The sequence below is a fragment of the Gopherus flavomarginatus genome, chromosome 4 (assembly GCF_025201925.1).
Source record: "Gopherus flavomarginatus isolate rGopFla2 chromosome 4, rGopFla2.mat.asm, whole genome shotgun sequence".
Taxonomy (NCBI): domain Eukaryota; kingdom Metazoa; phylum Chordata; order Testudines; family Testudinidae; genus Gopherus; species Gopherus flavomarginatus.
In genome coordinates, this window is record NC_066620.1 from 92,012,726 (window position 1) to 92,027,574 (window position 14,849).

Here is a 14,849-nt window from a genome sequence, read left to right on the forward strand (position 1 = left end):
AATGTATATTTTCTTACCTTCTAAGCATTTTTGCTGTAGTAGTTTTATAACTGCAATGTTCTGATAGATTTTTAGGCACACGTGATTGTTTTGCCTTTATAAAGGTAACTTAATAAAGATTTTGGCTAGGAATAATATCAAATGTATGAAGAAAGCCACTGAGAGGAAATCCAAGGAATGCAAGCAGCTACCATCTTCTAATCTTTATCACTGCACAGGACCCTGACATTTAACTTTACTCTCATTCTTCTTATCAGCTTAAGCAAGCCATATAGGTAAGGAAACAAAACAAAACAAACACTTCATGCTGAACAGAGACAGAAAGAGGCAATTCTGGTGAATTATTTGCTGGTAACTCTCTTTGGGCACCTTTTTCCATCTCATTCCTTCCCATACATTATTTAATTCAATGACTCTGAGTCCATTGAAGATGTGCTAGATCAGCCAGGAGGGGTCAGTTGGAAGATGAGAATTCACATCCTGACTTTGGTGCTCCTTCATTTGATAGACTGGAAAGGCAGCAATCAATCAGCACAGTGGGACAGGGTCGCTACACAGGTTCATTAGACGCATACCCTTCTTCTCCAGCTCATCTTTGACATTGTCAGCCCTTCGTGGGACAAAAGAATATCCTGGGGAGTGCAAAGGACTGAAATATCATCCTGTACTCAGGAACTCTTCCAGAACACCAAGGATGTGTGGTCACCATAACCTCAAGTTCTTTTTTGGTCCTGATGCACTTTAAGCGACCTGTTCTGACTCAAAGGCAATATCAAGTTCCTCTAAAGAAGCCTTAAGCATTTACCTTTGAAAGCCATCCAACCCAAGTGCAATCAAACTAGCTCTTCCCTGAATAAATAAAAAAAGGAGATGGTCGCCTACAATATACTGTCTATGTTGCTTTTAGCCCTTAGGGTGGTATAGTGTCATAAGCAGCCAAGGCAATGCTTTCTGAAGGTACATATCCTGGATGTACTGTCCAAAATTAAGGGTATGTAGCAGACACCACAAAGGATATATGCAGGCTATTTTAGAAGACTGTGTTTGTACTTTGTGACTGTAGTTACACAAGTACACCTCAGTCAGAGTGCTTCACAGCCCTGTTCTTGGACAGTGCTAGTATTCATGGAAGACCCAATTAAATAATTTAGCTAGACACTGTGAGAGGGTCAGTCACTGGACTTGGGGAAGAAGAGTATAGCTAGAAGTTAGAAGCAGGAGTGGCTCCAGGCCCCAGCACACCAAGCTGCCTTCAGCGGCTTGCCTGTGGAGGGTCCGCTTGTCCCACAGCTTTGGCGGACCTCCCACAGGCACACCGCCGAAGGCAGCCTGCCTGCTGTGTTTGGGGTGGCAAAATGCCTAGAGCTGCCCCTGGTTAGAAGTCTGACAAGTAAAGGAGTCCTCATAGGATTCTAACATGTTGGGGAGACTCCAGAGTTGAGCTGGGGTAGCTCTCACTTTCACCTCAAATATGAGATAGATGCATTTTATACTTCACGATAAATAAATAATCCTTTCCCCCCACCCACATGAAAGGAGGGCAGCAGTGGAGAAGTGCTTGCAGCAGTGTGGAAGCACTAGAATCTAATCTATCCAAAACACTGCTGTTAACTCATCTTACTCTCACCTTGTTCAGTCCATGTCATCACCCTCTTCAGATATCTTCACTGGCTTCCTGTCATTTGCCACAAATTCCACACCTTCAATGCCGAGGTGCTACAAAATGTTATCCCCATGACCATGTTCTTCTTTCCTTTCCTCTCCCTCTCACTGCCTATGCTCTCTCACAGTCCTCATGCCTAACCATTCCCTTGATCCCCCTTCCCTGACTCAGGTTTGCATTCTCTTTGATACCAATTCTCTACACTCAAAATACGGTTGGGGGAGCCCAAGCCCGAACGTCTACACTGCAATTTTATAGCCCTGCAGCCTGAGCCCCATGATCCCAAATCAGCTGCCATGGGCCAGCCACAGGTGTTTTGGTGCACTGTAGACATGTCCACAGAATACTCCATAGGCACTAGCAGTAATAACCTCCAGTGTTTTCAGTTACAAAACAGCAGAAAGCACACAGAAGATGGCTTATGTTGTTCACCACTCAGACTGCCCCATGAAGAGATGTCAATTTCTTAGAAATCTACCTTATGGGAAAGTCCTGCTGGCTGGCTGAAAATAATTCATTCCGTCAATGAAAGGAAACATTCCTGTTCCCTGTGCTCCTTTAAAGGCCATGTTTCACCCTCCCTTGTGATCCTCTTATACATCTCAGATTTTTATGTAATTAGAAAGAGAAAGTCATGCTAGACTCTTCTGGCATTTGTTAACAATGTAAAAGTCAGTACTCTAGACCTACCAAAATGTGTGAATCACCGGGACATTTGCAACCCCACAGAAGTGGAATCCATAGTCCTCAAAGCAAGCAGAAAATGGGTAAGAAGTTAAGGCCCTGTCCAGTGCCCATTTAATTCAATAGGTGTCTTTCCCTCTGCTTCAGTGGGTGCTGGATTGGGGCCAATGTCAACAAAAGGAGCAAGTGACACAAATTCTTCTTCTGAGAAAAAAGCAAGAATACTTGCAAAGCAGCATGTGAATTAAAGCTAAGCCTGATCAGCTTTAACTTGGATCCTGAGACTGGGGCCTGCTAAAAACCTTCCGATCACATAATCCGCCGATCTCCAGGATTTGGCTATGCACACTTAGATAATCCTGGTAATCAAGAGTAGATATAAGCATTATTACTTTATTGTCATAAATATTTAGAAAGATACATTTTCCACTTTGACAGAGTCTTACAGGTCAAATTCCCATATGCCTTTTAAAAACTGTCAGCAAATTATAGACATAAAATATGAACAAAGAACAGGGAAATGGAAAAGAATGAAAATAGCTCCGAAAATAAGCCCATAAAGAAAAATACAATGAAAATTTACTGTGTATGTGACTTCAGTGCTCAGCGTGAAACAGAAAAATCACTGATGAACCACCAGGCAGTTAGCTCATTTTATGAAGAGCCAAAATCAGGATAATGTAATAATATATTTACTGAAAGTTTAATCCAAGCTCACATAAGGCATCGTGCACCAGAAACCTTTGCACCAGAAGCAGCAAAAGATGTGCAAAGGAACCAGGGGCATATCTGAGACAGAGGGGCTCCTGCTGTACTTGACTGAGCAGAAACAAGGACAATCCTTTTGCACAGAGGGAAATGACTGAGCAATAACTCTGCAGCCAGAGAAGGGCAGTCCAGGACTTGCAAACTGGTGAATGATCAGAGCAGTTGTTGTACTATTCTGGTGCCACCTTAGAACTGTGGTAGCTTCCTGAGCCTTACTTAGCCTACTACTTCATTATTAAAGCCAAAGGAAAATGTTGACAGCTCACACATATGATTGAAGACCACAATGCTACCTATGTAGCTGGCTTGATAAAGCAGAGGGCCTTGTCCCCATATTCTGTATAATAATATCAAAGAAACAACAGTTATTGTTATCTGTACAAGTTGTTCCACTAAGACCCAAAGAAAATATTTGAGTTTTGTTTACATTATCAGGATGGCATGGTCACATCACCAGCTGTTCCTGCCACAAGAATCATTCTATTGTTAAACAATATGGCTGCTGCCAGCCAACATCCCTCCACATCAGCTCTTTCCCATCCCTGTGCTGACAGCATTATTGGGGGTTTTGGGGAGACTATAAGAATCATAGAAACCCCTGCATAACTGTTGGTGCCAAGAGAATCTGACCCCTCATCTTTGATGACAAGAAATGATGATCCACTACAGAGGCTGAATAGGCCGCTGCAGAAGGAACTGTTTTGAGAACAATTGGTCATGCTATCACAAAGCCATTCAGGTTCAGGGATAGCAGCTATTGACAGATGTCTGCTGAGTTAGAGCCACAATAATCCTCTAATCAGTCAAGGCTGATTCATAACATCGTCTCCATTTCCATCCTGACATCTCTGTTGGTGTTTTATTAATTGGTTGAATTAGTCCAAGGCTCTCATTTAAAGATGATATTTTATGGTTTATTGCATTTGACTTTTTAAAGAGGAAGATGTACCTACTAGTTAGTAGACAGCGACCTCTGTCATGTCACAAGATTAATAAACTTTTGTAACCCTTGCTCTTTTTAAGTATCTGGGGCCTGGAAATATAATATAGTTCAATCTCTTACCAGCACTCCTGTCTATTGCACCTTTATTACAAATAGGTATGATATTAAAAATATAAGTAGGAAAGCAAATGAACTTGTAAGATTGAGTATTCACACTGGAAACTGGTTTCTGAGATTTCCTTCTATCAGGATACAGAAAAATACCACCTGACAAAACACGCCATCACAGCTTGAAACTGAAGTTATAGTTTTTGAATACCCACAATGAATTGCTTGTGAACAAATTGACAGAGCAAGAATTATGCACAAATAATAACAAGTAACTAAAGCAGGAAAGCCGTAAGCTTCTGATGGATAGTTTGTGGGAAAATAAAAAGGTGAGGCGGTAGATTCACCAAATACATCATTTGCTACAAATTATTTACTCAGCTCTTATTCCTGGTAGAGTCTATGATGCTACTCTCATTTTGTATTTTTTCTGGAGAATGGCTCAAGTCACAAAATATGAATCTGGATCCAGATTTTAATCACCACATAATTTAGTATTGTTTGAATTGGTTTGGCCCATTCTGAAGACAGGGGCCATCTACAAAACTGGGAACCAGATTTGCTTTTCAGATTCCCACAGTGTTCAATAGGGGCTTGACATTGCACTACTGAAGTCAATAGGAATTTTGCCATTGACTTCAAAGGGAACAGGATCAGGGTGTAATTATCCACTGTATTATCTCTGTTGCAGATGATTCTGGCCACTGGCAAAAACAGGATATGTGACGGGACAGACCATTGGTCTGATTCTGTATGCAATTCCTATGGTTTGGTTTTAGTTTGTGCCTACCGTAATTTTTCAAAGAGGATTTATTTCTGGACTCCCAATGCCAGAAGATATACATTTTGTCTCCAAAGTATACCCTCAGTCTTGCTGTGATTGAATCCTCTGTTTCTTTTTTGACAGAAGTGTGTTTCAGGGAGCAACTCTTTCCTCCATGTCTAGGTCATAGCAGAAAACTCAAATCCAAGGAGAATATTTTATTGTATTTGCAGGTCACTTCAGCAGCTCATTTTTCCATATCAGGAATTTTTACTCTGTTGCATATTTGACAGGATCACACTAATGATGCTTCTATAATTCTCTCACTTCCATAGGGGGTCCTGTAACAGCCTCCCAGATAAATCAGGGTTCCTTTTAATATTTAATTTTAAGAGTTAGGAGATCAAGGTCCTTCATAAATGTCAGGAGATGCCCTGGCTTTTTGTTCTTCAAGGCAAAGGATGTTTACCTTTCTAGCTCTCACCTACTTTTCCAGGATTATCAAGATTTCTGTCAGACAGAGTATCACACTGAACCAAAGCCTTACTCTCCTTCTCTATGCTCTCCACACAGTTATCTAAAGATTTTGGAGCTTTCTCACATGGACCCTGCTTTTGATTTCACTTACACATCTTTTACTCCATTGATTCTAATGGAGTTACTTCTGACTTACTCTAGGTGAATCTAAAATGAGATAAGAACCAGGTCTATGGCCTCCACAAATGCTAGAATAGACTATAACTGGTCAGTTGTGTATTCTTATCATCCCTTTTAGGGCATGTCTACACTGACATTTGTGGCTGGCCATACCAGCTGTCTCAGGATTGCAGGGCTTGGGTTAATGCACTGTTTAATTACAGTGTAGACATTTGGGTTCGAGCTGCAGTCGGGGATCTAGCACCCTGCAAGGTGGAAGGGTCCCAGAGTTCAGGATGCAACCTGAGCCCAAACATCTACACTGCAATTAAACAGCCCCTTAGCCCAAGCCCCAGAAGCCCTAGTCAGTTGGTGTGGGCCAGCTGCAGGTGTCTAGCTGCAGTGTAGACATACCCTTAGAGCCTCTTCAGGCTCAAAGTCCTCACTTGCAGTGGGAGTCCCAGAGCAAGATGGTGATGTTGTGTTGTGAAGCAGCCAACAGCCCCATGCCATGAAAAAAAATCACTGGTATCATTTAAAGTGTTTTTATCTGGCATCTGAAAATAGTGTCAAAGCTACAAGGGAGCCCCTCTGCACCTACATCAGAAGAAACCAAGTATAGAGTGGAACACTAACTCAAGAATAGAATTTTTAAAAGCAGCTTGATAGGCGCTACATTGCTCCATGTCCTTGTCTTTTGGGGCCACCCCATATTTTGTGGTTCTTGCCCACTCAGTCTTAGGGGAATACAGCATGGGCTGCTATTATTGGTATGGTATTCTGTTGGCTATGGTTTCCTCAGACTTTTAGAATAAAAACTAATAATTCTGGTTTTGGCCCAAACCTCTTCCTACTGTAGGGTAGGCTGGATTGAAGATTTCCATCTTGGCCTTCCCAGGAGTGGCTCCCATTCACATGTTTTACTGGAAGCAAAACCTTACATAAGCAATGGGTATATGTTGGTTTATGACAAAGAAAAGAGTTCCTGAGCCAGAAGCTGAAGAGGTAGAACCAGAGATAGATGAGATGCTTGGAACAGCTTCTTCTGCACACATCAGTCTTATGGATCTAATTACAATGAATCATGCCACAATAAGCCTGATTCATTTCATAAACACATCGGCTAAAAGTTCACTTTTGCAGCCTACAGCAGTGTATTTCCAAAAGCCAAAATATTACAAGAAACTAGAGAACATGAAACAAACTATATGGGGAGTGGCATATATGTATATTGTACAAAAATGAGAAAAGTTGCAAATAATTGCATTTTTCAGGGAAATTGTTGCCTTAAGTTAGAATAAATGCTGTGGTTAAGTAAATTAAAAATTAAACAGGAACATGCTATTATTAAAATGTGTATGCTTAATATTTGAATCACCACTGTGGTTTCTTCTCTCTGTTGATTTATAAGATATATGGTTAATTTTACAATGCAAGAATGGTCTCTAAAATAATGTAAGAATTTTACTAGTAGCATAAAATGTTCCAAATATTAGTATAATATAATATTTTACTTGCAAATCAGCTTATAAATGTTTTCCTAAAGCAAGCAGTATAATGTAGCTGCAAATTGTATTATGACTTCAAGCAGAATTTCTCCCAATAATCACTCCTCATTCCATCCACTAACTAAACAACTATTACATTTCACCAGATTATCTGGCAAAATAACAATCATAGTTGTTCCAAAGAGACAATCTAGCCAATAAAATCCATTTAGATACAATATATCAAAGTTATATTTCAAGATGAGCTCAAAGCAAGGGACTGATGTAAAGCCCGTGGAAATCATTGGGAGTCTTTCCATTGACTTCAGTTTGGCTTTGAATCCATTTCAGAATCCAACCACCATGTACGCTGGGGAAGTTTGAATCCAAAGTTTGCAGGTCAGGCCTAACTCTGCTTATCTCGTAATGGTGAAATTTATACCTGTGCAAAGGAGAGGGCAGGTACGTATATTGTACCTATGAAAATGGTTAGTTCTTTTTATCGTTTGTTTAATCATAACATCTAGGAGCCCAAGTCCTGTAGAAGGACTCTACTGTGCTAGGTGCTGTACAAACAGAACAAAAGACAGTCCTTGTCCAAAAGCGCTCACATTCTAAATATAAGACAAGATACGACAGATGGATACAGACAGACAGGCAGGTACAAGGAAACAATGAGACAACATTAGTCAGCAGGCAGTAGAAAACAGGGTAAATGTCCCTATATCCTGGTGTTGCTTTATGGAAGACAGAAGGGCATCTGTGTGCTATTTCTACCCAGCACTTGTGTTGATTCATAGAACTCCTCCAAAATCACCCCACAGACATCCACCTAACCCAGATAGTTACCCTCCATGAAAGCAGCCAGAATTTAGTTAACAGAGAGAGAAATTCAATGGTACTTTTACCATTGCACTAAACACAATATAAACCCTCTCAGACAGTTCAGTCTAGAAATCACTACCATCCATTATTGACTTTGTAGCAAAATAATGGTTTTGTACATTATTAGCATTACTTGTATTAACATAGCTAATGGATATTAATACCATATGAAAAAGTGCTCATTAAAACATTGTAAAATGCATTTGGTTAGTGATTTGCAGTTTTAAAAGCATAACTTCTTAACTAATGTGTTTAATGCACATATTGTATTTCTAATTGCAAAATTACATGTGCTTATTTTAATAAATTATGCTTTCAAAAGAAATGTGTTCAAGATTATCAGACCAAACAAACCATTTTCACACATTTACAGGAAATGTGTTTCCTTTGGCTTTTTTTGGTTTCTTGTATTCATATTTTTGTAGTGCTGTGAAAATATAGTGTGTATAATGATTAGGACAGTCGATAAGGAGATGCGACTCTTGGGGTCTATGCCTTCCTTTGCCACTGTTTTTTTTTCTTTTTTCTTTTGCCTGATCTTGGGGAAGTCATTAAGCTTCTTTCTGCGTCAATGTCCCTCATCTGTAAAATGGCCAAAAAAAATTGCACTTAAGTGGTCACAGATTCCAAAGCCAGAAGGGACCATTTTGATCATCTAGTCTGATCTCTTGAATACAGGGGCAGCTCCAGGCCCCAGCACACCAAGTGCTTGCTTGGGGCGGCAAGCCATGAGGGGACACTCTGACGGCGCTGCGAAGGCGGCAGGCAGGCTGCCTTCGGCGGCTTGCCTGCGGAGGGTCCACTGGTCCTGCGGCTTTGGAGGACCTCCCGCAGGCAGCCTGCCTGCCATGCTTGGGGCAGCAAAATGCCTAGAGCAGCCCCTGCCTGAATAACAGAGACCATAGAACTTCCCCAAAATAATTCCTAGAATATATCTTTTAGAAAAAGATCCAGTCTTGATTTTAAAATTGTCAGTGATGGAGAATCCCACACAACCCTTTGTAAATTGTTCCAATGGTTACTTACCCTTAGTGTTAACAGCTTATGTCTTATTTCCAATCTGAAGCTTGACAGTTGCAAAGCTTTATCCATGTTTGCAAAGTGCTTTGAGAGTCTCAGATGAAAGGTGCTGCAGAAATGAAAAACATTATTATTCTTTTGTGATGATTTTTGGCAGGGGGAGAAGGTTATGTTTTTCTCTTTATTCTCCTACATTTCTGAATTTTTAACAGTCATTTTAACACTCCTCCCTCCCCCCTTTCTTTTCACACCATTCTACTGTATATGCAAAGAAAAATAAAACACCTTAGACAGAATAATTTGATCTGAGAAAACTGGCTATTTAGAAACCAGAGATTATGAAATGTTATTCCAAGAATTGGCTTCTTGAAGAAAGTAAGTCTGACAACAGGACCAATATGGACTCCAGTCTCTCAAGCACACCCATCCTGGTCCTTATTTGACGCTGGATTTCCTATAGAACCAGCTAATCTAATCACCGCTGCATTTGGCAGTTCTGATCCCTGTGAGTCCTGGAGCTCAAAAGAGGAGAGTATGCAAATAACTGGTACTACAAATGCACACATCCACAGTGAGACAAGATAGAACCAGCCAAGTAAACACCTTGGAGAGATGTCCTACCTCTCAAGTCTATCCAGGAGTAAACTCACTCAAGTCTTATTGAATTTAGTAGGCCTACTCTAACTACCTTAATAACAGGTGAAGCAGTTCCCAGTGAGCTCCGCCCTGCCATAGCCAATGCTTGGAGAGTAGATTTCTTCACATATCTAGCACTCAGAAGCAGCCCTTCATAGAAAGCACCAATATAATTCCCACAGATGAAATTCACTCTTGTGTGGAAAGCTAGCACAAGGCCTATGCACGACGTCAGTCCTACATTAGCCCTATTTTTGATGGCTTAATTGGAACATACGTAGTGCATAGGCCTTGCACTGGCCTTCTCCACAATCGTCAATTGCACCCAATCAGCAGAGCAGCACGGAACCAAGGTGATGGTGTAATAATCGGGGTGAAGCAGTGGGCTGTTGCACTTGCCTCTTCCCTCTGAAGGCCCAGTTTAGATCATTGGTGCTTTGATTCTGGTGGTCTCCATCTAGATCCCTATCACCATTCACAAAACAATTGCTAACCTTGTTGTAGTGTTTGTCAATTGTTAGTCTACTGGAACAGTAGAAGAAAGGTGCATTTGGCAGCCACCTGATTAGGCAGTAGAGAAAACAAAGGGAACGGACAACAGTGAGGATCCTTAGCACTCTGTCTGGACTGCCCTTACTCACATCAGGTAGAGGCATGTACATTGAAAAGAAACCCAAAAGAGCTAGATCTTACATTACTTGGCTCCCTTTGTACTGCACAAAAAACACAAAAGGAGATGGATTCTGGCTGCAATGCACCAATGGAGAACTCCCCTGGTGGAACGCCAGGAGAGTAAGCTCCTGCAGGAGGAAAGAGTGGGGTTGAGGCAGAGTGCAGTGCTGCTATTGATCCTCCATGGACAAACGATCTCAGTAGTCTCCAGTGACATAGCTTAGAGCAGCCCTGACACTGTTTTAACTCACCCTGGCTGAGAATCAATGAGCCATAACCAGCTTCCGGACAGCAGCCCCTCACTCCCTGCACTGAGCTCAGTTCAGACATACATTTATATGATAATAACAAACCCGATTACAGAATAGAGCTTGGGTAAAGATCCAAGTCTCAGACTAGGAGAATCTACAAGAAACAATGTGACTTTTTATGTGCACTCAGGAGAAACCCATCTGAGATTGTCAAGAAAACCCAAAGCAAAGAAGAGTTCAAGGACAGTTAAGAGGCCAGTTTAACGAGGGTTTTGATTCAAAAACACATGTTTAATCTCGCCTCTTTAACTGTCTTCTTACATTTCTATTTTATGTTTAACCAAAGTCCAACCTGTAAATCTGTTTATTGAGTTTTAAACAAACAAGATCACCTGAGACCACTAGTGGTTGCCTGACAACAATCCTTTCATCCAGCTCCAGCAAAGTCCCTCTGGCTCCATTTCAGATTTCTTCAGAGTTACTGACCCCTTTCTTCAGGGACATCTGGATGTGGTCCTTTGATCAAACATCTTCATGAGTGCAGGACTCAGAAGAAATCCCTGACTCTTCTTTTAATCCTCCATCTCTTAAAGACTATGAGCTTTTCTTTAAGATGACCCAAGTTCCAGTTTAGAAGGAACCTTGCTGAGAAGGTCATGAAGGAACATCCTCCTAACTTGTCTAGAGAGGCAGACTGGGGAAGTTTGCCACTATATCTTATTAGCACAGAGACTCCTGAGCAGGACATTTTCCCTTGATTTCACATTCAACTTTTCAGGTTCCTATGGAAAAAAAATCTCTGTGGTGCCTTATTGAGTTCACATAACATTCCAAAATTATTGAGGCCTTTGTCTCCCTCTTAATCTCTACAAACTATTGTGACCACTAAAAGAAAAGAGATAATGTGATAAAAGTACTGCACTCTGACAGCCTTTTCGGACTTTTCCGGAGAAGATGGTTGACACGGTTGGAGCCTTAATCATCACACAGAAAAGTGCTGAGACACAGAGTCAACTGAGCTCTCATTCTCCTTCGGCCATCTCACAGCAACTCTTTCCCATGCTGTCTGCCCTTTACACTGTCCCTGGGACTGTCCCAACGTGACTTTGGTGTAGGTTTAATGCCAGGAAGGTGCTGAATATCTTCAAAAGTGTAATCATCCTCAGAGGGTGCAGCACACCACCTTGTTAAAGAGGGAACCCTGTACTTCTAACAGGGAGGATGCAGGCAGTGCTGTGAGACAGGACAGACTAGAAGTGAATGCCCAAATGAGCAGACACATGAGCCTTCCTGAACTCCACAGAGTCCACGAGAGACAACATTCCCCCTAAGAATGTGGTTGGATCTGTTCATTTGGTGGGGGCGGTGTGTGGTCCTGAATTTAAGAGAACTATAAATAACCAGCATCTAGAAATAGTAAAACTGCAAACCAAGTACCTATTGTGCCTTATATTGGGGTATCACCAAGAGGCTCATCCACCCCTCACAATGAAGCCTGAGTAAGTCTTTTCAACCACTAAGCAGTAATACAAAACCTCATTTTCCTCCAAAGCCTGTTAGTCAAAATACATAGTAAAAGGCTTTCCTCATCCCAGCTCTAAGCAAAGTAAAAGATCCCCAAGCCTGTCTGTATGTCAAGGAAACGACCTGTCTTCAGCTGGAGTCCATGCAGAAGAATAAGGTTGGTTTCAATCAACGGAAATACAGGAAAAGGTAGAGGCTGTTTTTCAAAGGTTTCCTACAGACAGCACGAGAGAAATCCCTTGGGTGAAATCCAAATTCCAGCTTTCTCTGACTTCCAACTTCCCTGGGTAATAATACCTCTTGGAGGAGGAGCCTGCTTAATCCATGATGGTCCTGTTTTTCCACTACCCCCTGCTTAGAGAACAGACTGAGAGCAACCACAGTAGCAGGTGACTGTAATACACTTCCAGGTAATTTTTTGCAGGCTCGTTTGGCTATTTAGGGAGGGATTTTAATAACACCCATTTTACCATAGCTCATGTGGGGTTCATTCACCCTTGTGCCCTAGATTAAAAGCAGCCCCCAAACCTCAGATTTTTGCCATTTCAGGTCAAATGGCCTTCTGTGGGAACAGTTAGCTTTCCTTTTTTATAGCTAGCCTAGATCCAATCACTGCAGAACCTTTTTGTTGTTGTTTTTCCTCCCATCAAGGAGGAACCCTCTTCCCTTTCGACTACCAGCTACATCCATCTATGTCTAGGCATAGGCAAATCATCTCATTCTTTGGTCCTGGATCCTTTCAGGGCAGAGGATGTGTTCTTCAAAAATTGCATAAATGGAGGGACAAATTTCCTCAACTATTTCTGCAATGAACAGGCTGGAATGGCAGTGCATGAGATCCTCCTCCCCCAGACAATTGTTTTTCTGGGGTTTTTAGAAAATGTGCTTTTCCCATCTAAAATATCTCTCATGACAGAGCACCTTTCTAAACAGTTAGAAATATCCACACCTTCCCAAGGTGCAATGGATTAATCTTCAAGTAAATTACACCCAAAATTTTTTTCCATCCATTTAGATTATCTGGCTAAGCTTCTAATGTATCATTACAGAGTTCTCTACCATATTTCTATCCTGTTTTAATCCTAAACCCTTCAAAGAACTTTAACTGTACAGAGCAAATCTATGAGGCCCACATGAAAGAAATTAAGATCATGATCAGATCCTGAGATAATCTAGCAAAAATTAATCTGATTAAAGGTTGCATTTCAGTGTTCCTGTCTGCTCCCAGCTATAGAGAGGACTCAGATTCACTACAGGGCAAACTTTACTGGCAGAAATCAGTTGAGTTACTCTCTGCATTTGCTTTCATTCTAAAGTCAGGGGTCACCTTCATGTAAGTCCTGTTTGTGATTAATTCGCAGCCATTCCATCCTGGGAGATAACTTGTCAAATTTCACAAGCTAAACAGGATTGGGAATGGCCAGTGTTTCAATAGGATACCTTCACAGAAAACCCAGATTGCTGCAAGGTGTGGTGTTGATGCTTCAGTAGGTGGCACTCTTTCCTCTCAGTCAGTGCTGAGCCAATGCTTAAGCTCTTTTGATGCATTGTGATGTTGGAGGTCTTTCCAAGGAGAGTAAAAATCAAGGTCCTGACTATTCATGGTCATTACAGATTGCATGGCACTTTCACAAGAGGAATGTGTTAGCTGCAGTGCCCTGGTCAAATTCCAATTTCAATGGATACATTCTGTCCACTTACATTTCCCCACAGTTTCAAATGGACCTAGTATTCTTTTTCACTTTCCTTCTTTTATTCTCGTGGAATTTTGCCAAACAACTGCTGTCATCCACTCCAGAGGTGGCTGCATGTCAGCAACAGTGATGTGCTACCCTGTATATAAAATAGACCATCTGTAAAGTGCTTTGTGATCCTTTGGAATGCAGCATCTTGTCCCTGCCTGCAGGTGTATGGGATCTTGGGGAGCAATAACCACACAGGTGGGGTGCCAATTAATTTCTTTATTAAAGGAAAAAGGAAGTGGTGGGAATTTAACAATGAAATGCGATGGGATGGGGTGTATAGGGTGTTTACAATAGACAATGATATGGGGGGGTTCTTATAGAACAGTGTAGGGAGTTTTAACAGTGGGGTACAGTAAGTGGGGTTCAGCACAATGGGATACAGTACAGTCAATAAGCAACTCAACTTTATATAGGAACAACTCTAGATACAGTGTGGAATGCAAAATAAAATGGTAGCTTGTATATAAAAATGGTATACAAAGTATATTAGAGAAATGGGGGCAACTAATGGGGTGTTATAACCACAAGTAAAATGTGAGTCACAGTGCAATAATACAATATGGGTGATAAGTAAAAATTATGCAATGTAGAAAATTACTGACTTAATTTGTGAGGCTGTGATAGCAAGAGTGTACCTAAAAGCTGGGTCAAGAAGCAGGAGGGAGGAGGGGAGTGAGTGATTAGTGGTAACTAAGGAGAGGAGAGTGCAGCTGCAAGCAGCGAGAGACTCTGAAGCCCTGTGGGGTGAAGCCCAGAGCAGCAGTCTTCAGGAGCCTGTGGGCTGGAGGTACGGGAGACAAGAGCAGCTGGAGCGCACTTAAGGGGAGTCTGGGAGCAGCAAGAGGGGAGGGCGCTGAACGTGTAAGCGATGGGAAGGCACGTGGAGAATGGGGGAGACGGCTGAGGGAAGAAGCAGATTGCAGCAGCGGAGAGCACTTCAGGGAAGTTGCGGAGCAGCGAGGTGAAGACAAACGGAGCAGTGTGATGGTGATCTTCGGTAGGGGAGGGGCAGAGGAGGAGCAGGGGCACTAACACAGGGGATACAGGGAGAGGCAGCAGAGAGG

The 14,849-nt window shown here is 41.8% G+C and overlaps 1 protein-coding gene across 3 annotated transcripts in view; it reads right to left on the bottom strand.

Moving 5' to 3' along the window:
* The window catches only part of LOC127048993 (uncharacterized), a 148,992-nt gene that overhangs the window by 14,461 nt on the left and 119,682 nt on the right, over positions 1–14,849 (bottom strand). For 2 of the 3 annotated variants that reach the window (XM_050949195.1, XM_050949196.1), the window contains one exon: positions 8,964–9,066. In XM_050949195.1, the coding sequence (XP_050805152.1) occupies positions 8,964–9,066 (103 nt within the window). Of the gene's footprint in view, positions 1–6,788; positions 8,520–8,963; positions 9,067–14,849 lie in introns of those variants that run through there. The other variant, XR_007773836.1, reaches the window with a different exon arrangement.